The sequence below is a fragment of the Coturnix japonica genome, chromosome 1 (genome assembly GCF_001577835.2).
Source record: "Coturnix japonica isolate 7356 chromosome 1, Coturnix japonica 2.1, whole genome shotgun sequence".
In the NCBI taxonomy this organism is placed as follows: Eukaryota; Metazoa; Chordata; class Aves; order Galliformes; family Phasianidae; genus Coturnix; species Coturnix japonica.
Window position 1 is genome coordinate 90,714,462 of NC_029516.1, and position 24,737 is coordinate 90,739,198.

At 35.0% G+C, this 24,737-nt stretch overlaps 1 protein-coding gene across 1 annotated transcript in view; it reads left to right on the forward strand.

The window, feature by feature from the left end:
- The window catches only part of NCAM2 (neural cell adhesion molecule 2), a 244,274-nt gene that overhangs the window by 117,789 nt on the left and 101,748 nt on the right, over positions 1-24,737 (forward strand). The window contains 7 exon segments of the mRNA XM_015880697.2: positions 2,559-2,633; positions 3,376-3,582; positions 5,857-6,000; positions 9,148-9,285; positions 11,786-11,903; positions 15,988-16,148; positions 24,041-24,186. Of these exon segments, the coding sequence (XP_015736183.2) occupies positions 2,559-2,633; positions 3,376-3,582; positions 5,857-6,000; positions 9,148-9,285; positions 11,786-11,903; positions 15,988-16,148; positions 24,041-24,186 (989 nt within the window).

Here is a 24,737-nt window from a genome sequence, read left to right on the forward strand (position 1 = left end):
GAGCTATGAAAGGTGTGTGATGGTAGTTCTGAAATGTGAGGTATTCTAGTGTAAATGGCTCTGAAATCAAATAGTCTACTAAACATTAAATCTTATGAATAGAGTCAACTGTCTTCATATTTAACAGAACAAATGGACCCCTTGTTACTGTTCTTACTTATCTCCCTGAGTAATTTTTAAACCCATTAAGAAATAATTTGACAGAATCCTCTTAGCATAGATAATAATTCTTTTGTAATGACTATGAACAGAGTGGAAAGGATTGCTTATATCACCTGCAGCTAACTGCTTTATTTTGATGTAAAATTGCATGTGTACTGAAGACTTAAATGAAGTCCTCATCAACTTCACTTTTTCCCAGAACAGGAGATACTACTACAGGAGCATTATGCTCCACAGTGTTCCATGCGAAAGCATCAAGTGATCTTCAACTAACGCATTGCCTTATATATATGTATATACATATATATACATGTATATATATATATACATATACATTACCTTTTGCTGTTTTGGTAATATCCTTGGAAACATGGGAAGACACAGCACTTTGTCAGATCTAGCCAGAAGCTACTATTCATTTCTCAGTTTGTTTTAACATAGCTAGACACAGCCTCTACTGACTTGAATTCTTGGAACAGCTTCAGTGACCTGATAAAATAAGGATTCATTTGTGTATTCAAAGGCGTTCAAACCAGTCTGGTACAAACTACTCCTTTTTATACTTATTCATTAGCTGTTAGCATGCAGCATTAGTGTGAATAGTATGCGCATGGCATACTGTCTTCATCAGAGCTTATAATAACCTAATGCACCTATGTAATTATTGAAGTACATTTGAACGCAATGTAAAACTTTTGGGGTATGTTGCCTCTGTGCAATATTTACTTTTAATTGCATGTCTTGCTCGAAGAAACTGATGGGTGAGCCATCTAAGCTGAAGACTGTTCTATTTGCCTGATTACCTAATATGAGCAGATTGCTAGATAAATCACTTGGGCGATATTTTTCATTCTTATTTGCATAAAGCAATATTTTTCTATTTACATGAAGAAGAGCTAGTGAAAGGATGTGTCTGAAAAAAAATCAGGCAGATGGTCTTTTATTTTGTAAATTCTAATGTACTGTGTATGGAAAATACGATTTTCATTTTGTTTCAGAGATTTAGCTAGCATATCTTCGCAGTGTTTATAACTGCACTTCTGCTAATAATTTTAAACTGTTTGTCTCTTTGCCAAAATTGTCCTGCAGTATCAAACATGTATCATATAGATGAAGGAAAAATATTTTCTAACTTTGTTTTTCACCTCTTATAACAGTTTCTTAAATTCTGGATGTTGCTTATTTCTTCATCTGTTGCATTTACATAGTTGAAGATCAGATATCACAGTTTTGTTTGACTTTTTGGTCTTTGTTCATGACATAACTGTTAAACACAAATTCAAATCTGGCCTAGTTTGTGCATATCCAGGCTGAAAATTGCATAGTTATTTTGCATTAAAAAACCCTTTGCCAATAATACTGGCTGTGTTGGGGTTATTCACAGGGTTATAGAATCATAAGATAATTCAGCTTTGAAGGTAGCTCAGGAAGTCTCTAGTTCAGTAACCTGCACATAGCACAGTCAAAGACCAGATTCTGCAAGGCTTTATCCAGCAAGCTCCTGAAACTTGCAATAACTGAGAATACAGTCTTTCTAGGCAGCCTGCTCCAATACACCGTGAAGAAGTTTTTCCTTATGCTTTCAATTTGTCAGTTGCCTTTCATCTGTCTTTTTAATAGCTTCTCACAGGCATGAGCAGTTGACTGTTCAGTTCTTCTGTAGCTCCCTCTTCAGTTTAAACAAGTCCCCCCAACCTCTCCTCATTCATTGAGTATCCAGCTACACCCACCATGTCAACCTTCACTTAGCTTCACTCAGTGAAGTTTAAAATCATTCTCATATTACTGGGGTTAGGGTTGGGGGAGGCTGTACGTAGTACTCTGCATTTGGCATGAAGAGCACCAAGAAGAGGTGTTTGTTGCTTTCTGCCATCTACTAAACTGCATTAACTCCTCAGTCACGATCCTGTGAATAAAACTCAGTTGGCTTCTGCTGCTGCCTGTGCATACTTGTCGTCTGTGGCTGTCCTTAGCTTGAATGACTCCCACTTGGTTATATATATATCCTATCAGTTGCAAAACTTAGCATTTATCCTTGCTGAATATCATGATGTTCCTACTGATGCATTCTTCCAGTCTTTCTAGTTTAATGACCTCATCCAGGTTATTGATAAAGATGCTAAATTTTGAAATTTAGCCCTGTGGTACTCCACTTGTTACTGACTGCAAGGTGGAGGATGACCTGCCTGCCTGCTCATCCAGAGTTTATGGGGATTAGCCTTGGCTGGCAGCCCTGGCAGCTTTCTGGAGCCTGTTTATTCTATATACTCCAGAGGACACAATGCTGAATTTGGTATACAGCTTATAGAGTACACTGTATAAAATAAGAAAATGCGAAATGTAAAATCTAAACATTGAATGAGAATGTGTTCACAAAAATACTTTTTATTTTTCAGCTCTTCTTCAGGTTTCCATTTCTCTTAGTAAAGTTGAACTCAGTGTGGGTGAATCCAAATTCTTCACGTGTACAGGTATGTATTAATGTTAGTTTGAAATATTTTTTTTCTCAGATTTTCAACCTTATGCATAATTTGAAAGTGAACAAATCAATTCACAGTACTAACTTTAATTGGCATATTTTTTATAAATTCATATTGACTTGTGAGAATTGTGAGAAATAGATCTTCACTGATTACATGTTTGCAGTCTAGAAATTATTGATTTCAGATTCCAACAAACTATATCACTTAGTTTGAAATTTGTCTATATTTGTATGGATAATTTATATCTACCACAGTTCTTATTTGGTTAAAATACTTTTACTTGTATAAACCAACGATTTAATAAGCTAGTAGGCTAAGGTGTTTTGTCCTTAGAGAGTACTTTCCATAGTGACAGAAGTAAGTCAGAAGAGCTTGCCTTTTTCTGCAGCCTGAAATTAATTCTTAATATTGTTGATTTGTGAACATTCATTGAGAATGATATATGATCAATTATAAGACAAAGTGATTGCTGACCAGACTTCCTTTCAAATTTTATGTTTCTGTGTTTATTTTTTCCTCATGAATTTATTATGTTATTAATTAACCTGTATCAACAATCATAACCTTTGTCTGCAGTTTTACTTTTCTTAGCTTTCTGCAGAGTTTCTCAGAACTCCTCGCAGTTCAGCAGTCTATGACATTGCATAGAGATTGTGCATATGCATTACTTAATGTCTCCTTGAACTTATAATGTTGGATGTTATTTATTCATTTTTTGTTTATTTTGCAGCCATTGGTGAGCCTGACAACATAGATTGGTACAACCCGCAAGGAGAGAAAATTGTTTCTAGTCAAAGAGTGGTTGTTCAGAAAGAAGGTGTTCGATCACGCCTAATCATTTATAATGCAGATATAGAAGATGCTGGTATATATCGATGTCAAGCAACAGATGCTAAAGGACAAACTCAGGAAGCTACTGTTGTTTTGGAAATTTATCGTAAGTATAGTAATATCAAGTAAATCACAAAAGGAAATGATTTGAGAGCCACTACTATTGAGAAATCAAAGCCTATCAAATTATTGTTCCAGGCTCTGGAGTGTATCTCCCAAATAATTGTGTCTCCTGCTGTTTAGTTCACAATGAAAAAGAAGACTTTATAATACTTCAGATTACTTTCTGTTTGTCTATTAAAATACCATTTCTGTGGGGTCCCTTGTGGAGGAGGAACTATTAGAAAATAAAATTTTTTCAGCCTTACTTATAAGTACAAATACATACACAACCTACTATCGATATGTACGTAAATAAAGAAGAAGGAAAAAGTATATTATTCATTAAGTGAAGTTTAGAGTTAACTTGTTAGTTTTATATCAGCCTTCTCAAATTCTTGACCTTGCAATGGAATCTTGATATAAAGCATTGAAGCTTAATATGGTAAACAGCTAAGATGCATTTCAGTTGCTAGCAACTAATTGAATATATTTGAAAAGCAAATACATTCTATTGTGGCTAGAGATTCTCTGAGAATTTGTGGGTTTTGTGTTTGGTTTTTTTTTTTTTTTTTCCCAATTTCCTTTCATTTGCAGTATGCTATATTCTTTAGATTAATAAAAATGACTAAAAGCTAATATTAAATACATACAGTGAAAAGATATAAGCTAAGGGAAGTCTGGATGAAACAAGGGGACATTTGCTGACATCCTTTCAGGTGAATTCTTCAGTAATTTCATTGGAAAGTAGTCTTCCATAAAATTTACATTTGTGGTTGGATTAAATGTTAAGGAATTGCCTTGTGACAGAAAATGAGTGGAATCATAAACCGTTGCTTCTGAAAGGTACAGATAATTCAGATAACAAAAGATACACTTTAAAAAAAAAAAAAAAAGAAAAAAAAAGCTATTGATAAAACAACCATTAGAATGATGATAGCAGTTACAAGCAGTTACATGATGACTTGAAAGCTGACAGTTCAAAGGACTGCAAGTTCTGTGGAATTCATTTTTATACTTAAAGCTGCCAGTCACCACTCCGTTAGCAGGGAGCTGAGCATAGCTGAAATCTTTTGAAGTATGTACATGTAGTAATTTAAAAAATCCTGAGGATAGACAAGCCAAAGACCAATGCAAGAAATGGTAATGTTTATGAATACTAACATATAAAAGTGTCATTGTTTGTATTTGTAATGTATTCTAAGGAAAAAGCAGGATGTACTATGTAACTTGCATATGTTTTTCTTCTGAGGTGTAAATGTAGTCAAATGCTACAAATATGTTAAACAAATACTTTATAAACATGGGCAAGATGTGTATATAACAAAAGCTCGCTCACTCTACTGTGGAAACCATATGGGTTATTTAAGGCTGTGCTTATATCAATATAGAAAGAATTGCATTTGCTTACATTCTCCAAAGTATCCTTTTGAATGGAATTGACAATGTTTGAATCTAGGGAACATGTCAGCTTGTCTCTTCTGCATGCAAGAAATTCTAGCAGAATTCTTTTGCAATTATTTTCTGTGTTACATCTTGGATGAGGCCGTGGTTTAATGCCATGTTGAAGTTCTCCTGCTGTATTCTCATAATACTGAACTTTTTAAACTCATTAATAAAACTAAATATTAAGTGTGATTATTTGGAACCAGAATAACAAAAAAAGATTTATCAGAATCCTCCAGAATCCTAGTGCTTACCTAAAAAAACCTACAAATTCTTATGACAATAATAGCATTTTTTTTCCCATGTATTTTTCCATTGTTTTTTAACTTACATTTTACTCAGCTGATAATTTATCATAGTCAGTGAGTCTTTAGTTCCACCTTTCTAATAAGACTTTTCCAGGTGGTTTCGGTAGGCCTCTAGATGGGACAGGAACATGGGGAATTCATTCAAAATAAAATCATGAGAAATAGAAGAGAATGAAAAGGACTATTAACCTGAATGGGTAGACCTCTGAAAGACTACAGCTTCAAAACTGGATTATGGAACATTGAAAACAATGAAAAACATACTTTAAAAGCACTTTCAGTTTATATAAATAAAATGTTTTCGTAATGCCAAATGATTGTAAAATCATTCATACAGATAGAGTGAATGTTCTATCTTCAGGACCATTTTGAATTCTATCTTAGAAAAATGTATTATGGAAATAATTCTGTACTGTTCTCCAAGATGAAGTCTTAATACGTAACAGCATCTGACTTGATATCACAGTTAACTTCAGTGCTGAGTGAACTGGAAAGTACTAATGGTATTCTGTTTTCTTCCTTTTTAGAAAAGCTCACTTTTCGGGACATAGTATCACCACAGGAGTTCAGGCAGGGAGAAGTTGCAGAAGTTGTTTGCCGTGTTACTAGTTCACCTGCTCCCATTGTCAGCTGGCTGTATCGGAATGAAGAAATAACAACTCTTGCTGACAGTTAGTATTTTGGTAACTCTTTAAGTTATACATTTTAACTCACATTGAAATGTTGTCCTTAAAGAAAATGACATTATAATGGAGAATGCATTTTGACTAGCCCATCAGTTAAGTGGAGTTTATCCAGGCGCTGTGGTCTGTTTAGAATCCATATGCTATAGTGTCCTTCCTTCTTTTTCTCAAATTAGGAATTTTCTGTAGATATAACATGAAGGTCCAAAAGTTCATAAGATTATTTGGAACTATTCTGCAGGAACTATTCTTCCTGGGCTACCATGCATGTAAGAGCTGAACATGTTTTAAAGACATACCCAGATAAAATTCTCCATGCTGGTAAAGCTGTGATGCTTCCTCAGAGTGTAGGATTTACCGATCAAACACTGTGTGGACTTCGGTATACTTGCACATTAGCTCTGAGTCTTATAGGTAGAAAGACTTGTTGCACTGCTGTGAGCATTAACTTATATAAGTGTAAACTACATTTAAGATACAAACTGTAGGGGATGTAGGTGATATGTTTAGGCTACACTTCTAATAGCTAGACTATAGGATCAGTTGAAAGTGAATCTCTCTGATTCTGTAAATTGGCCTTCTTGGAGAAGAAGTTTGTCTCTCTAGAAATGGAGCCTAATAATACAGATGATGTTAAGATTTGCAAAACTGAAGTAATCATAAGTCCATGCTGCAAAATTTCTATTTAAGATAGAATAAAATGCTATTACTTTATAATACCTGCTTTACTTGTGAGAGTAAAACTATTAGCTGCTAGGCTGTGTAGAGACAAGGTCAGGAAAGCTGAGGTCCAGCTTGAACTAAACTTGGCAAGGGGTGCCAAGAAGAACAAGAAAGGCTTCTACAGGTACCTCAACCAGAAAAGGAAAGTCCAGGAGTGTGTACCCCCCTGCCAAGTAAGTGACACTGGCAAACTGGTAACTACAGATAAGGAGAAGGCTAACTCAAAGTACTCAACAGTTTTTTTTTTTTACCTCAGTCTTCTCTGATAACAGCTTATCACCCAGCCCTCAAACAATTGGATTGGAATGAGGGGACCGGGGAAGCAGTGTCCCTCCCACTGTTAGTGAAGATCAGATTCGTGACCACCTGAGGAAACTGAACATCTGCAAATCTCTGGGTCTGGATGAGATATATCCCAGAGTCCTGAGGAAACTGACTGACATAGTCACCAAGCCACTCTCAGTGATATTTGAAAAGTCATGGCAATCAGGTGAAGTCCCTGGTGACTGGCAAAAAGGCAACATCATACCCATTTTTAAAAAGGGTGAAAAGGATGACCCTGGAAACTACCAACTTGTCAGTCTCATCTCTCTACCAGGAGAGATTATGAAGCAGATTCTCCTGGAAGACATGGAGGTGAAACAACAGAACCAGCATGGCTTCACCAAAGGCAAATCCTACTTGAGCAACCTGATGACCTTCTATGACGGTGTCACTGCAAGAACAAGGGAAGAGCCACCGGTATCATCTATTTGGACTTAAGTAAGGCACAGTATCTCACAACATGATTTTCTCCAAATTGAAAAGCTGTGGATTTATTGACTGGACTGTTGGGTGGATGAAGAACTGACTGCAGGATTGAACCCAGAGAGTGGTGGTCAATCGCTCAGTGTCTGGATGGAGATGAGTGATGAGTGGTGTCTTCCAGGAATTGGTGCTAGGACCAGTATTCCTTAATATCTTCATCAGTGACATGGATAGTAGGGTAGAGTGCATCATCAGCATGTTTACGAATGATGATAAGCTATGGGTGCAGTTGATATGCCCAAGGGACAGGGAGCCATTCAGAGAGTCCTAGACAGTTTTGAGATGTGGGCCCATGAGAAGGAACCTCATGAGGTTCAACAATGCCAAGTGGAAGATATTGCACCTGAATCAGGGCAACTCATACTACCAATACAAGCCGAGAGATGAAAGGTTTGAACACAAACCTTTCAAAAGTCAAAAAAGACCTGGGGGTATTGGTAGATGGAAAGCAAGGCATAAACCCACAGTCTGCCCTTGCAGTCCAGAAAGCCAACTGTATCCTGGGCTGCATCAAAAGGAGTGTGTCCAGCAGGCTGAGGGAGGTGATCCTGCCCCTCTACTCTGCACTGGTGAGTTCTCACCTGTGGTACACCCCTACTACGTCCAAGATGTGAAGTCCTCGGTGCAGAAAAGACATGAACCTGTTGGAGTGTATCCAGAGGAGGACCACAGAAATGACCAAAGAACAGGATGAAAGAGTTGGGTCTGTTCAGCCTGGAGAAGAAAAGGCTGCAAGGTGACCTGATAGTGGCCTTTCAGTATCTAAAGGGGAACTGCAGGAAAGAAGGAAACAGACTCCTTCTTTAACAGGGTCTTTGATGAAGAACCAGGGGAAATGGTTTCAAACTAAAAGAGGGGAGATTTAGATTGCATATAAGGAAGAAATCTTTTACAGTGAGAGTGGTAAGGTACTGGCACAGGTTGCTCAGAGATGTGTTTGATGCTTTGTACCTGGAGAATTTCAGGGTCAGTCTGGACCAGGCTCTGAGCATCCTGATTGAGCTGTGGATGTCCCTGTTCACTGCAGGGAAGTTGGACTAGATGACCTTTAAAGGTTCCTTCCAACTTGGAGGATTCTAGGATTCTACTGTATCCATTTTATTATTCTTCATCAAGAGTTGAAAAAGTAAGCAGTCAACATCCCCATTCCTTTTTCCCATTGATAAATGAACCCTCAGTGTTTCAGCATCTTAAAGAAATGTTCTCTGTTTCTCTCATCTGCCTCACACATTAACCATTTACCTTTAACAAAAAGTTTACCAGAGGTAAAAAAAAAAAAAAGAGAGATTGCAACTTTTCAAAACATCTTCTCTGGGAATTGCAAAACAACTGAAAAGAAAAAAATAAATTCATTTGGTTTTGCGTTATTGTATGTAGTGGCTCTAATTTTCAAGGCTGACTTTAAGAAACTAAGAGATAATTAATGTTAACTCTTTGAGGCTACCAGTGTCCTGTAAACCTCTATCAGATGAAGCACAACTAAATTTTTCATATGTATGTTCTATGAACAAACTCTTAGCTCTTTTGGAATATAAACACTGTGTTAGTTTTGTGTTATGAGGTAAAGACAGTTAACACCACTTCATCTTTTACATGACTTTCTAGGTCGATATGCAATATTAGCAAACAATAATCTTCAAATTCTTAACATCAATAAAAGTGATGAAGGTGTATACCGCTGTGAAGGAAGAGTGGAAGCCAGAGGAGAGATTGACTTCCGGGATATAATAGTCATTGTGAATGGTAAGGAGTAAAAGTTACTTAGTTGACTTCTTAATTTAGCTGATTATCATCGCCTTAATTTTAAAATATACCATTTTCTAACAGTCCTCATTAAATTGACTAATACGGCTTTCATGTTTGTTCAGTATTGTTTTCCCTTAAAAGTAATTGCTTGCTATTAAAAAATAAAAAAATAAAAAATATCTGTTACAGTATATAAGTAAAATTCATTGCATTTCATAGTATCAGAGTATATTATTATGCACAAGCTCAATTGTTCTTATTAACCATTTGAAGAATACTAACAATCACTGTGAAACTTGAGTTTCAGATTACATTATGTAGTTGTTTATTTCAGTGTATTTTTCATTCGTAATGTCGTTTACTGATAAAACCCTTTTGATTTTTCATAGTTATTTATCTTTACTCCATTGTACTTGTTTTATTAATTACTTCTGCTCAGAATCATCCCAAAAGTCATGAATATATTTTATTAGGAAGTATTGTGTATAGATCCTTACCATTTTATTTTTAATGTAGGCTAAAGTGAGTTATCTGATAAATGGCTTTTTAACAGTTTAGTAGTTTCTTAAAAAACTGTAGGAAGGAATATGAAAATATGTGGACAAAACAGAGCATTTAGTTCACCCTCTCTCTTAAATTCAGGGTTGGCATGTTGAAAAGTAAATGTCTCTTCATATATTGTCTAGAAAGGACAAAGTTTGTAAAGAGCATTTTTTATCCACGCATTATGGCTAATGTCAGCTTTTCAATGAAGCTTCTTCCATTGTGCTGTTAAATCCCAAGTTTAAAATGTTTTTTCCTCTGAGCATCTCAGTTTACATAAGTTGTTATATAAGTTAAATTCTCAGTTAATTGCAGTCTGGCACACATTACTTAATCCATTCAGTCAAGCAGCAACATTTGAAAGAGAACTCTAGGATTTTTTAGACAATGTGTGGACAGTGAGAAGCAAATGGGTGGTTAAATTGTGTGTTGTGATAAAATATAACAGTATGTGCCTCATGCAGCTAAGTCCCTTAAACAAATAACTGTTTGTTTTTAAGCAAATTACCCCTTGGCTCCTCTGTACATTCCAACTGTTTCAACACTTGATAATATTGAATATGCCGAATGACATTTTATTCTACTACTATTTGTATATATGTATACAAACCTACATTTTGAACACCTTTCACTTTTATGTGATACATGCCATTGAGGTGAGTGAGAGTGAAACCCGAAACATCAGATTTCAAACTGTAGTCCTAGATCACATCTTCTATGGGTAGATTAGATCCAAACAATTTTCTTTTCTTTTTTTATTTATTTAATGTGTATATTTTCTTTTGTTATTTCTGTGGACAAGAGTGCCAGCACTCACTTCAGTCTAGAATTTGGAGTTCTGTAGTGTTCTGAGAGAAATTGGTTTCCAGCTGAGAGTTTCTAATACTGTTGCTTCTGTAGAGTGGTATCAATTAAGAGCTATTTTCCACTTAATTTATATGGGAATAAATAGATATTCAGAGATAAAAGTGAGTGTATTTAACCTGAACACAAATCATTTTTAGATAAAAACTGAAAATTAGAAAGAAACAAAAAATTCAGTGTTCTGCAGTGAAAAGATAAAAGACACTATCAGTGAGTTGGACTTAAATCGGTCTGGACTTCACCATTTTGCTTCAAGTTAGAAACATGAGAGACTTGCTAGTATCTTGCTTATTATATCTGAATCCATTTAGCTTTTCGTCTTTTAGATTCATTCTTTAGTTGTACATAAAAGCACAGAACCAAGATAAACAGACTTAGCTTCCCAGAAAGAACTGTAAGAAAATGGATATTTGATTTAATTGTCATCACAGTATCTCTGGGAAGACTGAAATGCTAAACTAATTTGCTGGATTGAGTCATGGTCCTGTAGTTCTTAGTTGTGAGCAGAGAAGAAGCTGCTGCTTTTCAGGAAGGTTTGATTCATTGTCTCATGTCTCTAGCCATAATTTCAGGTCTAAATGTTAGAATGCACTACAAGCTGTCTAAAATCAATGAAATGCTTTCTGTGTGACACCTTGAAATGCAAGATGGGCAAAGTTATTGCAGCACAGCATAATGCTATGTATTGACACCTACTTTTTAAGCAATGTCTGATATCAGCGCATAGTTGTATGTCTACTTTGTATTTGAGTGAAAGAGAATATATTTTCATTGAAAATAATCAAGTTACCAGCAGTAACACTTGTGTATCGCAGAGTACATACATAACTGCTAGGTATGACTTCAGTAGCTTTAAAATGCTCTGTAAGAAAATTGAAAGCTTCTGAACAAGACTTATTTAAACTTATAAATGTCCCGATAATATCAGAAGTCTATCATTGTTTAAGAAAAACACAGAAATACTGATAACTCATTCATATTGTGTTAACTATAAATTCCAAATTTAGCAAAGGATCCTGTGCTTTAAATTTCTTTGGAAACATAGAATTTTCTATTTTCCATTAACAGGAAATAATATTTTATTTTCCAGTTCCCCCTGTAATTACTGTGCTACAGAAATCCTTTAATGCCACTGCAGATCGAGGAGAAGCCGTAACTTTGTTCTGCAGAGCCACTGGGTCGCCTCCACCAGAAATAAGTTGGTTTAGGTAAGTTGAGTTGAGTTCTGCACATCATAGAACATTTCTTTTTATATTTTTTTTTTTCTGTCACAATTTCATGTAACACTCCACGAAGTTATCTGTGCAATCTTAATTACTTCACTGAATTTCAAAGCCGTTTGCTGTTTAGTTATCCTCTTAACTTCTAAAACTAGATTCAGCATTAATTACTAGTATAATACTAGTAAATTACTAGGATAATATATATATAAAATACATAAATCATCATAGTAAGTGAAAATGCACAGAAATGCAACTGTACTCTGGTTACTATGAAAATGAGATAAATTAAGAACATAAAATACCATATTCATTTCATTTCTTCATATCTGAGCAAAATCAAAATCGATGCAATTAGTCTATTTCTCCAAGAAATGCAGATAAAAATATTACAACTTTTGCACTGGTATGCTTTAGGTAAAAAACATATACAGTTATGCACTAAATAAATAACAAATACAGATTAGCAGTTCTAATAACAAAACTAACATTTTATCTTTCTGTGAAAACAGCACATCTTAAACACGATTATAATCCTAATTCTGCATTTCAATTAAATTTTTATTCAGAAGGAGATTAGAAGACTTCAAACAACTCTACCCTATTCAAATGATTCATTGAATAAGTTTGAAGTGTTGTTTATATTTTTTGGAACATGTAATGTATTTTGTAATATGGAACTGTTTTTTAATTTCATGTGCATGTTTTGATGATGTCACTAGAATGAACACCAGTTATTAATCTCCTATGGAGTCTTTAAATAATGTTACTGACTTTTAAGTGCTAGCTGCTTTTGACTGACACTTTTATACTTACATGTCATGAGGCAAACATGGAGTTAAATTTTTCTCTTAATGTGTCCTTCCTGCAAGAAAAAACAGTACTGGTATTTTATCCTGTTATGAAAGAAACTCTCTGTTTACAGATGTGCTTATTCAGTGCTTTATGAGTATTACAGTATGTGTACATGCTAAGTGTCTTGGAAAGACACTTGTCTGTGCTGATCAGAGACTACCTTTTGAATTTTCCTTTAGTTTGCCTGTCACTGGGACAGCCAAATGTTTTACACCATTCGTTATCTTTCATGCAGATTTTACAAAAGCTTTTCAGGTTAGTGTACTCTATACTGGATTTTGAGTGAGAACATTTAAATATAAGTTTTTCAGAAACCAAGTGAGCAGTATTGACTTCTGTTCCCCTTCCCTGTTATTATTATTTTTTTCTATGTTTGGCTTTATTTTATTGTATTTATTTTATTTTATTTTATTTTGTTTTGTTTTGTTTTATTTTTATTTCTTACTAGGCTATATATTCTGTGTGAGTAGAAAACATTACTTGTTTTGTTTTGTTTTCTGCTTCTGGTGAGAGGTTGTAAATTGATAAGTAGGAAAGGTCCCTGAAGTCTGTGATATGAAATGTGATGGGTATGGAAAAAAAGATGGAAGGAGCTCAGTGATTATATTCTGGAGGGAACAAACTTGATCCAGTATTTCATAGAATCACAGAATGATTTGATTTGGAAGGGACCTTAGAGACCATCTAGTTCCAACCCCTGCTATAGGCAGGGATACCTTCCACTAGATCAGGTTGCTCAAAATTCCATCCACCCTGGCCTTGAATGCTTCCAGGGAGGAAGCATTCACAACCACACTGGACAACCCGTTCCAGTTTCTCACCACTCTCACAGTAACAGATTTCTTCCTAATATCTAGTCTAAATCAACCCCCTTCCAGTTTAAAACCATTTCCCCTTTTCCTGTCACTACCTGCCCTTATGAAAAGCCACTCCCCAGCTTTTCTGTAGGCCCCCTTCTTGTGGAAGTCTTCTGCTCTGTAGGCTGAATAGACCTCTCTGCCTGTCCTATTAGGGGAGATTTAATTCTATCTGGGTTTTTTGCTTTCCTAATCTGATCCCTGGCTGCTTTGATGTGCGGAAATCAAACTCTATAACCACAAAGTACTTATAAAGCAGGTAATCAGTGATGTGCATACACCCTCGTGCAAGGGGGATAGCTCCACCTAACTTGCACACTGTTAGGAGAAAGCATGCTATAGATATAGGCTGAACTAATACATAATCAGGAATTCAGATACATATTCATTACATTCTCGAGACCCCAATAGCATGTGGTCCCTCCCCCCTTGCATGTGCATAGTGAGTTATGGGGATGGTCCCATGGATGATGAATGGGGGCATCTGAGCTGTTGTGTCAACATTACTCAAAATTTCCATAGATAATTTGCTACTTAGTCTAAGACACCTAACAGAGAAGAAAGGTTGTCAACATTTAGTTTTAGTTCACCGTATTTACTATGCAAATGTACTTGGTTAATATTGCATGGACTAAGAGAATGTAATTCTTTCACCGCTTAAATGATATTATATTAAAGCCTGGTCTTCAGAGTAACAATACGCTAGTAGAAATAAATTAACAAGGGCTGAAATATAATTCAAACATACGAGTCCTGAACTGGTAATGTTTACTCATGGGAATAGTCCTACAGAAAACACAGTAATTATTTTAATTTGTGGAGATAATTTACAGTAATAAAGTTTAGTGGGAACTGTTCCCTGTATCTTTACTGACAGGGCGTATAACTATCTAACAAAAGAAATTGTAGAAGAAACAGTCTTTTAACGTGTTGTGTTTTCTTGTTCACCTATATCAGTGTTAATGTGATCCTTTCCTTTTCCCTGGAAGGTCCTTGGTAATCTTCATGATATAATTTCTTCTCATCTGTGGTTATAGACATGGGTAGTAAATGAGATGAAGGGCACTTGGAAACTACGTTTGACCTTGAGTATATCTCTTGTCTCAGAAGTCATTATAATCTTTATGAAAACATTTTGGTGGGAAAATAACAAAAATGTTAGTGAAATGGTGAAATACACCATTAATATTCCCAAGGAAGAGAAAAAACAAACAAACAATAAATGGTGTTTTTACTTTTAAGGAAAGTATTATTTTGTAAAATATGAAATATTGCTAGCTATCTACATTCTGTGAGCAGGTAGAATGTGAACATGGGTTCTGCTCAAATGTTGAAATAAAACAATTATTAAACTGGGTATACACATTGGTTTCCTTTCATAGTTTGTTTTCAAGAGCTTGGCATTGCCATCAAGTTTATTAATGCTTTGGAAAATCAGGCAGTCTTCTTGTAGGCTCGTATGAGAACAGGCTGTTGATGTTTCAGCAGAAGTAAGGACAAAAGAATCTTACATCAAACAAGTAAGAATGAAAAGAAATAAAAGTTAAGTAAGAATTCCTTCTTTTTAGAAGAAACCATTACAATAACTGTCAGAATGCCAGGGTACTCAGATGGAGTGGTCAAGCCTTGATCAGCCCTCAGAATTGTTCACAGGCTTTATTATTTCTATACCATCTGGTCAGAGCTAATTATAATGTCTGGAGATATGTCTGCTTACTAAATTGTGGCCAGCTAACAACATCTGAGAGGAAATAACTCAGAAGTGTTCTTTATGGGCCAGGAAGCTCTATGTGTAAGAAATATAAAATTTATTTTACAAATTGATACCTTATTGCTAATGTGAACTGCAGTGGTAAGCTTAAAAATGGGCTTTTGAATGTTTCTTATATATAACTATGTAATTGTCTGATTCCTTGAGTGCAAGTCATATATTAGAGTTCTATTCACAAGTGTTTTTTCTACCATTAAATCAAGAAAATTTAAGAATAAAACTACTATAGTATTTTAATACATATATTTTGGAACCTGACAATAAAATTGTGAACTTGGGGCCTTGAACATTAAAATGGAGTCCAGAATGCATTGCTTATGTCTAGAATGTGCACATTCTTATGGGAAAAAAAAAAAAACCAAAAACAAAACCCACGTCGCTAATCCAGCAGAACAGTTGTCATCATGCTCAAATTAACTCCCTTCTGCACATCCTGCCGGTTTATGTCACGTGAGTTAATGCATTTTTGTTAACAACATAATTGCACTTACTTAGAAGATTATTTAAAATTGATTGATGCTTTCATAGCGTATTTTTTCAGATTTTGGAGCCTGCTGATTACTTTTTTTTTTTTTTTTTTTTTTTTAAGGAACGGTAAACTTATTGAAGAAAATGAAAAATATGTATTGAGAGGGAGCAATGCAGAGTTAACAATAAGAGATATAAAAAATATTGATGCGGGTCCTTATATCTGCAGTGCGAAAAACAAAGCAGGAAATGATAAGAGACAGACATTCCTTCAAGTTTTTGGTAAGTATTGTGTATAATGTACCATCCTTCCTTTCACAAGAGGAAATTGAAGTTAAAATTCCCAGTTTTCAATGGAGGAGTATTCCTGCAATGTGTCTACTGATGCAAGAAACCACTCTATAGTTTTATAACTTTTTCCTCGTTATTGACCAGTCTAACCCTGAATCCAATTTTGAAAAGGCTATCTTTACTATTGTACTATTTGGATACAATACAGCGGAGTGTTAAATTGTTAATTCAGTCTGGTTTGCCTTTAGAAGTTGGCTGCTTGCAACAAAACCAAGGGGAGAGTCAGAGAAAACTATTTAAAGGAGTAAAATTGGTATTTGTCATTTCAATCAATTTTTCTTGTTTTTTTTTAAGAATACCATGCAGAGGTGTTCCTAATTTTGTATCTGTTTTTGTCTTTTTAGTTTTGTCTTTTTTTTTTTTTTTAAGTGTATGATTACATAGTCACTAAAAATTATCTGATATTAAGAAACAAGAATTTCAAAAGCAAAAAGTAATAAAAACATGAAAACTTGCCTCTCTTTCTATACCTCGCTGCCCAATCTGTTTTCATGGTTGTAGCCTTTATACAGAACGCTTCACTGTTTCAACATTTGTGTAGCTTTGGCCTCATAAGAATAGACGTTTGTAAGAATATAGATCTCCCACAGAATGCAGGATCATGGCCATAGCTTATTTACAAAAAGCCTGCAAATTAAACAATATGGTTTATTTTTTTCTTATGTATAGCACCACTGTATTGTTAGTGTACCTCGACGCTATATAAATAATTAAATATAGCTTTTAGTTGAGAGGAAGATCACTTGTATTTGAGCATGTAAAGCATGTACTAAAGATAACAGGAAATGTAATTTTACATCTCTGCTAAAACTAGTAGTTATCTATACTGAGCAAAACAGTTCCAACAGAAGAGGCTAATCTGATGTCTTTCACTTGAAGCTGAAGGATGGGTTAATACTGCTTTCTGAATTTGAAGCTTGAGGTTGAAGCCATCTGTAAACTCAATCAGATTAACTGTGTCAGTGTGCTCTCACTGTCTTTCCTTGGGAAGCTCCTTATTGTTCCACACTGTGCTGTTTCCAATCCTCCATACTCATATACGTACATAGATGTGTTGCCTAAACATTGGGGTACTTATTATTCTGTGGTGATTAAGCATTCTTCTATATTACTTTTCAAAGGAGTAAAAAATGAATGCAGTTTTAAATTTCATTCTTGCTGAAAGTTATTGAGCATATTGAAGACTTCTGTGCAAAAGAGAAACTGTTAATTAAATTGCATTTTCAAAATTGAAAAAATATTGAAGGAAAAGAAATGATTTGCAGGTTTCAGTAGGAGTTTGGGGACATTTGTAACAGGAATAATTTTGCATGCAATTTTAAGTATGCTGGTATTTATTTAGTTTTGCTTATGGCAAGGCAATTTATTAATACAGGACCAATGAAAGGGGGGAACACCGGACTAAGTGAATATATCCTATATACAATATGTAGAAAATATACATTCTTACATATATTATGTAGGAAATGTATTCCTTTCAGCTGCCACTGGTATGGAAAATCCTTGGAAAAATAAGTTCAGATGATTAAATAGATATCAGGAGTTTGTTCTGTCCTTTTGAGTCTGTATTTCCTTTTTGCTTCCACAATATCCCATACTCCTAAAATCCTTAGGTAATTTCTTTCTTGCATGAAAAATGTGTTTCTTATGCTTAACCTAGAGCCTGTTCATTTCTTTGGCTCATTTTAAGTTTAAAAAAAGGAGTATAATTCTGCAAGTTCTTTACATGCAGATTCATCTCACTAGTTCATTTCTTTAATAAGATGAAAAATTCCAGTTTAGAAATTTCTCCTACTATGGAAACCACGATGAATCAGTGATCTATGTATTTCTGTACCTGTCTAGTCATAATCCATTGTTTATGGAATGGCAAGGCAAGAATAGTGAGCAGAAGTCATGTGTGGTGGAATCAGTCTGCTTAGCTCCACAGAAGCACTTCTGTTTGAATCTCCATGCATGCTCTTGCATTCTCTTTACCTTCTGGCTTTTCGAGTTTTGAACTGTTGTTTCCACAGAACTGTCAGACTTTTCTCCCAAGTCTCTTTCCTGAGTGGTGATAGCTAATCACCACATCACTAATTTATTTAGAGTACATCGTTGAGTATGTATATTTAGTGCTACTTTTTCTGTGTGCTCTTCTATTGGATATATTTCAATTAGGTTGGAATAATCTGTTTACTGTCAGTTTGACTTGGCTTTGTATCAGAAAATAAGCTTCTTACCTCATTTGTAGTCTTCAAAGCTCACTGGGATTTTAGTTTAATATTTCCTTTACCAACATCACCTCTCACTCTGAAAATATGGAGCAGAGTTGCTGTATTTTCTCCTACAAGTAACTTTCCTTCTTCATCTCTTTCACCCAGATTAAACTTGCAGCCTTGTACAACCAATACAACTCTGATATGATTTGTCATCAGGCAGATGAGGAGATGGAAAATGTAGATGACCTCTTCTATCTTATCCATCCTTTACTTACTCCAAATGATTAAATTAAAAATATTTTGCTTTCTTATGCTCTCAAAAGCCATGCATCTTTGAACCAAACAGGCCAGAATCTATAATGAAAACATGTTAAGGTTGCCTACATTTTTCATTTTAGTTTTACAATGTCTTGAGCATACCTGGTTATTTTTCTTTCATCTTAACAAGCAGATATATGTATGTTTTGTTTTGTTTTCTCTGGTAGTATTCAGTACATATGTAGGTGCACTTTGTTTTAATCTACTTATATATCTACTCAGGGAATATGATACACTTGTGTAAAAAAAGTCCCCATGCCAACTGCAGTTTCGGGAAGTGCAAGTTATCAATTAAAGATACGCTGTTAAATATTCGTACACTTTCTATATTCCTTCTTCCATCCCTCTTACCTTCTTTCCTGTGTGGAACACCTCTAATTCTTAAAATATAAATGATACTGTCTATAAAAGCGATGATGCCATATCTTTCAGAAGACAAGCCTTAAAGTGGAAAGTAGTAGTATACAACAGTGCATTTATCATGCACTAAATCAAGCACTAATGTATTAGCAAGGCTTCTTTGTGTTTTTTTGTTTGTTTTTGTTTATTTTTAAGGCAAGGCTCAAATTTCAAGAAGCAATTCTTTACATATTTCCTTGTTGGGCTCTAGCTTGTGTCCAAAATTCAAATTGTACCAGCAGTTTTCAGTAGGACAGAGTTGTAATTTTGCTACCTGATTGAGATGTTGATGTGCAGGAAAACAGTGTATGAGGCAGTGATTTCAACGTGTAATAAGACTGTGGATAATAAATCCACGTTTGTACCGATAGCATTTATTTTCAAGAGATACAATTAGGATAGTCTTGAGCTTTCTATTTGTTGTTTCTCGAGTCTGATGAACCTTTTGTCAATGATATGGATAGAACTCTATGAATTCATTAAAATGAATATGTTTTTAAGAAATAAGTTCTAAGCAGCAAGTAACAAATCTAGGTTCTCAGATTGCTATCCATGTTTTTAAGCTTTGTAGGGAAGGCTATAAAGTACACAGCAATGAGCATAAAAGGTCAGTCTATTATGTATTCTCCCCTTGTTTGAAATCAATTCAGAGACCAAGGGGGAAATCTTAAATTCACTTAAGGAGAAAGTAGTAAAGATCTGAAGACCGGACTTATCTGCTCAGAGAACTAACTTTCCAAACAGCAAATGTTATTTCTTTATCTGTCAGCATCACTCTTGCCAATATTTCAAAAAGTAACATCTGTAGTGATGAGCACAGAATCATAGAATGGCTGAGGTTGGAGGAGATCTCTGGACGTCATCTGGTCCAAGTCCACAGCTCCACACAGAGGCACCTAGAGCAAATTGCCCAGGACTATGTCCAAAGGCAGTACTGCTGCCTTCCAAGTAAAATCATTTTAATGAAACTCAGGCATAACTCTTTTCTCAAGGATAACTCCTTTCTGAAGTATTCAAACTTACTTTCATTTCAGTCAGATCATTCGGTTAAAAATTATTTAAGTACATTGTTATCAGATTGGATAATAGGAAAAGATAGGTAGTTGGGTACTGGGACAAGCTCATCATAGCAATGCTGTCATTACCAAGCCTGTCAGAGTTCAAGGAACATTTGGACAGTGCTCTCAGAGTTTCAGTTCAATTTGTAGGTAGTACTGTGTGTAGCCAGGAGTTCGAATTGATTGTCCTCATGCATCCCTTCCAACTCAGCATATGTTGTGGTTCTGGGATTATAATACAAATGCTTCAGTATCTTTTAGTGAGTAAACTAGCAGAGACCTGGAGGCCTTCTGGGCTGACATTCCAAGACCCTTTATTTTAATTTGTTTCATATTTGGTAGAATACTGAAGGTAAATACCAATTCAGTTTGAAAACGATCAAGTCAGTTTAGAAACTGTTTAAGAACTGAAAAAAATAAATCCATTTAAGTATTTCTGCAAGTCCTAGTCTTTGCTTTCTTGAATAAATGTGCTTTATTTTAATGCAAAAGTATTTTAATATTTTCTAATGCCCAAAATGTAATTTAACAGCAGACAGTATAAAACTATTAGTCAATAGCTTGTGACCTATTAAAATTAAGCAATTAAATAATATCCTTTACCATTTTCAGCTCTCTTCCTAGTAATAGCTGTCAGCTAGATACACTTGATGATTAATCAGTGCTTGTTCCTTTAAATGTCAGCCTTCATGTCTGAAATGTCAAATTAAAACTTTGCCTTGTAATAATCCATTTGAAGAAAACGTTACAGAAATTTAGAATATAAATCAGAGAGATAAAAAGGTAAATACTTCAAATAATATACTTCACAAGAAGATGCATCATCTTGAGAAAATCAAATTGTTTGTCATGTATGTATATGGAAATAAGCATGTTCTGATTAAGATAATGCCAAATTTTGCAAATTTATTTCATAAAATACTATGTATGATGCTTTCATTTGAGTGATATATCTGTCATACATCTCTCCTTGTTCACAGGAATGATAATATATCAAAAGAAAGACAGAACTGTTTATACTGTAGCCAGGAATTGTGGTTATAGAAATAGAGTATCTGAGCTTAGAATATTTCATTGGCATATGAATGATCCTAGATGTGACTATAATTATTTTGATGTTAGATATTATCTCAAATTCGTTTACTTATTTATCTAAAGGAGCATCCTTAGTTATACCACTGAGAACAGTTAAGCTTTTCTCAACTAAATTGCTATCTTACTGCAGTGCTTTTCTTTCCACTTATAACATAGCAAATAAAGCTGGATCTAAGTGATACTTATAGGGACCCTGAACTCTCACTCTTTTTGTGCAGTGTCATTCACCTGAGATTATATCTTATATCTTTGTGATACCAAATGCAGTTTCTGTGAGCTACTGGTAATATATTAAATGGTGGTAAAAAAAAGAAAAAAAAAAATTAAAAAAGATACCAGATACAAGGAAAAAGAAAAAAATCTACGCCATGAGGGCAATCAGGAACTGCAGCAGGCTGGTGAGAAAGGTTGTGCAGTTTGTTCTTGGAATTTTTTTTAAGATAATCCTCAACAAATCCATGATCAATCTGATCTGAACAGGGTTTGCTGACTCAGATTTGAGCAAGCAGTTGGACAAGATGACATTCTAGAGTCCCTCCTGTCTGGAATGATTCTCTTTCTCCTTCTGGTCTATGAATGTAACCTGATTATTCTTCTGCATGGTATATATTTCTACAAATCCATTAGAAGATACATTACCTCTCTGTTCATTTTGTTTTTCATGTAGACTATAATCTAGCAATGTTTCATCAGAAACAGAAGTCAAAATAACTGCACAGAAAATATACTATTAAATTTACTCATACAAACCTTGCTCACTGCTTTTGGATGTAAACATATTGAATCATATTCCTATTACAGGGTTACATACTAGGTTTTCCAATGAGGTGTGTGTCTCATTCAATATGCAAAGATTTGGAGAAGCTTATTAATAGTTAAATGTGCATGAATATATAGTGCCAACACATTTTTTATGAAGGTACTTGAATGTAATAGAAGAGAGTAACATTCTATGCATAGTTTTACAACAGAGTTCTTTTATGATATCGTTCAGACATGTCCTCTAAATAAGTGTTCCCATTTAACTAAAAATGGCATTGCAATGTAAATAACCTGTCAAGACACAATATAGCTTGAGAGCTGTACTTGCTCTGCACCAGTATCTGTAAACTGGAATAATCTGAAGAATGTGAACATAATTTTTTCACCAATATACAGAGTAAGTAAATATGAATATTGTGTCAGAGGACTTCTCAATTCTTAATAGTGTTAATAGTAGTACAGTGTGTTTGTTATTGAGAGATTTTGTTAAACTCAGTTTGTTTAAGGCAGTTCAGATATTTCTGAAGACTCAAGGTAAACAATATTGGCTTTATTTCAGCTGGGATAGAGTTAATTTCCTTCACAGAGGTTCATATCTTGCTATATATTTGATTTGTGATGGAATAGTGTTGATAATGTACTCATGTTTTGTGTTGCTGAGAAGTACCTAGAAAGATCTGAGTTTCTTACACTGTTCTACCAGCAAGAAGCTGAAGGCGCTCAAGGACTTAAGAAGGGAGATAGTTGACCTAAAGTGACCAAAGGGATTTTCCCACATCGCATGATGTTGTACTCAGTAATAAAAGTTGGTGAAAGAAAGAGGAAAGACAGACTGTTGAGTTAGGACATTTGTCTTCTCATGTGACAGTTACTCATGATAGAGCTTTGCTTTCCTGGAAATTTATCAACATCTGCCTGCAAGATGGGAATTGGTGAATGAATTCCTAATTTTGTTTTGCTTGTGCACAAAACTTTTGCTGATCTATTAAATTGTCTTGTATCTCAACCCACAAGTTTTCCTAACTTTACCTTTCTCGTTTTCTACTGCATCCCACTGAGGATGCTCTGCTGCCTACCAGGGCTAACCCATGCCAAATATGAACAATCCTGCATTATCCCAAGTCTTTGGAGACAAACACAGATTATCTTAGAGTCATAGAACAGCTGAATCAGGAAAGAATTTCTGGAGATTATCTAGTGCAGTGTTATCCAGAGCAGATTGCTTGGAAATGTGTCTGAGCTTTGAATACAGTCAAGGATGGAGACTCTACAGCCTCCTGGCCTTGCTTTTGTGGTCAGTCACTCTTCGCAGTAAAAAAGGGGTTTTGCTCTTCTTAAATGCTATTTCAATTTGTGCCTACTGTTTCTTGCCCTGTCTTGGCACCACTGAGAAAAGACTGTGTCTTTATTCACCTCTATCAGATATTTATACTTGTGGTTAAGATCCCACTGAGTCCTCTCTACTCAGGGGCACCCTGCTGGTTCACAGCCAACTTCTTGTTTACCAGGACCCTCTAGGACCACTATGCAGAGCTGCATTCCAGCTGATCAGCACCAAGCCTGTTCTGTGACATGGAGTTCTACTCATGTTCAGGATTGCCATGGAGACACTGAGTCTTTGTTTCATTCCGGAAATATCCTGTTCCCTATGAGACAGGGAGCCAGAAGCAAAGCATAATGACAGGGCCACCAGTACAAGGGCCTTCTTGGTCAGGGCTTATCCCATTGCGCTTAAGCAAGGGAGCAGGCAGCCCTGGGCCTGACAGCCATTCTTAGATAAGAGTTCAGGTGGCACAACTACTATTTTTCTATGTTTGACAACTTGTGGTCAGAAAAGTTGATTGATCTTATAGTTGGTAATGTTAAACCTTTAGGTAAACTGAGGTAAACAAATATGAATGCACTTTTTTTTTCTTTTTTTTTTTAAAGGAAAAAATATATATTTTTATTTCTTTATGTAAGGTGAATAATATAATTTGTATTTTAACAGTACAGCCTCAAATAATACAACTTAAAAATGAAACCACATTTGAGAATGGGAAAGCCACCCTCATCTGTGAAGCAGAAGGAGAACCTGTCCCAGAGATTACTTGGAAAAGGGCCGTTGATGGAGTAACTTTCTCTGAAGGTGACAAGGTAAATCAGCCTTTACAGTATCTAAATACACATTGTCTTGCTACTCTTTATGAGCAGAAAGTGAACTTAGAGAGATTTAAATTAATTTTGGATGAAATTGGAAGGAACTAATATTTCCTAAGGTAATAAAAAAGATGTTTAAGTTCCAAATTAAAATTATAAAAACATAAAGGCAAAAACAAACAAACAAGCAAAACAATAAAACTGCAGAAAGGTAATACTGAGCTTTTTTTTGACCATGTTTGGAATTGGTCCAATATTTCTCAAGCTGCCAAGGAGCTTACAGAAGTCTGAAATAAAAAATAAATGATACAAAATTCATTTCCAGATGCTTTGGTAATCTCTCCTTTCACCTCGGGTTTTGGTTGATTTTTTTTATTTTTTTACTCTTTTCATATATTTTTCCTGTCAAAGAGTAAGGTAGTCTTTTAACTACAAATTGTGCCCATTTTCCTATTATGATTTTTCATTTTCATGCTTAATTACAAAAATAAGTTGAGTAGAAAAAGATTGTGATGAAGAAAGCCAGTTGCTGTGGGAACAAAAGCTGT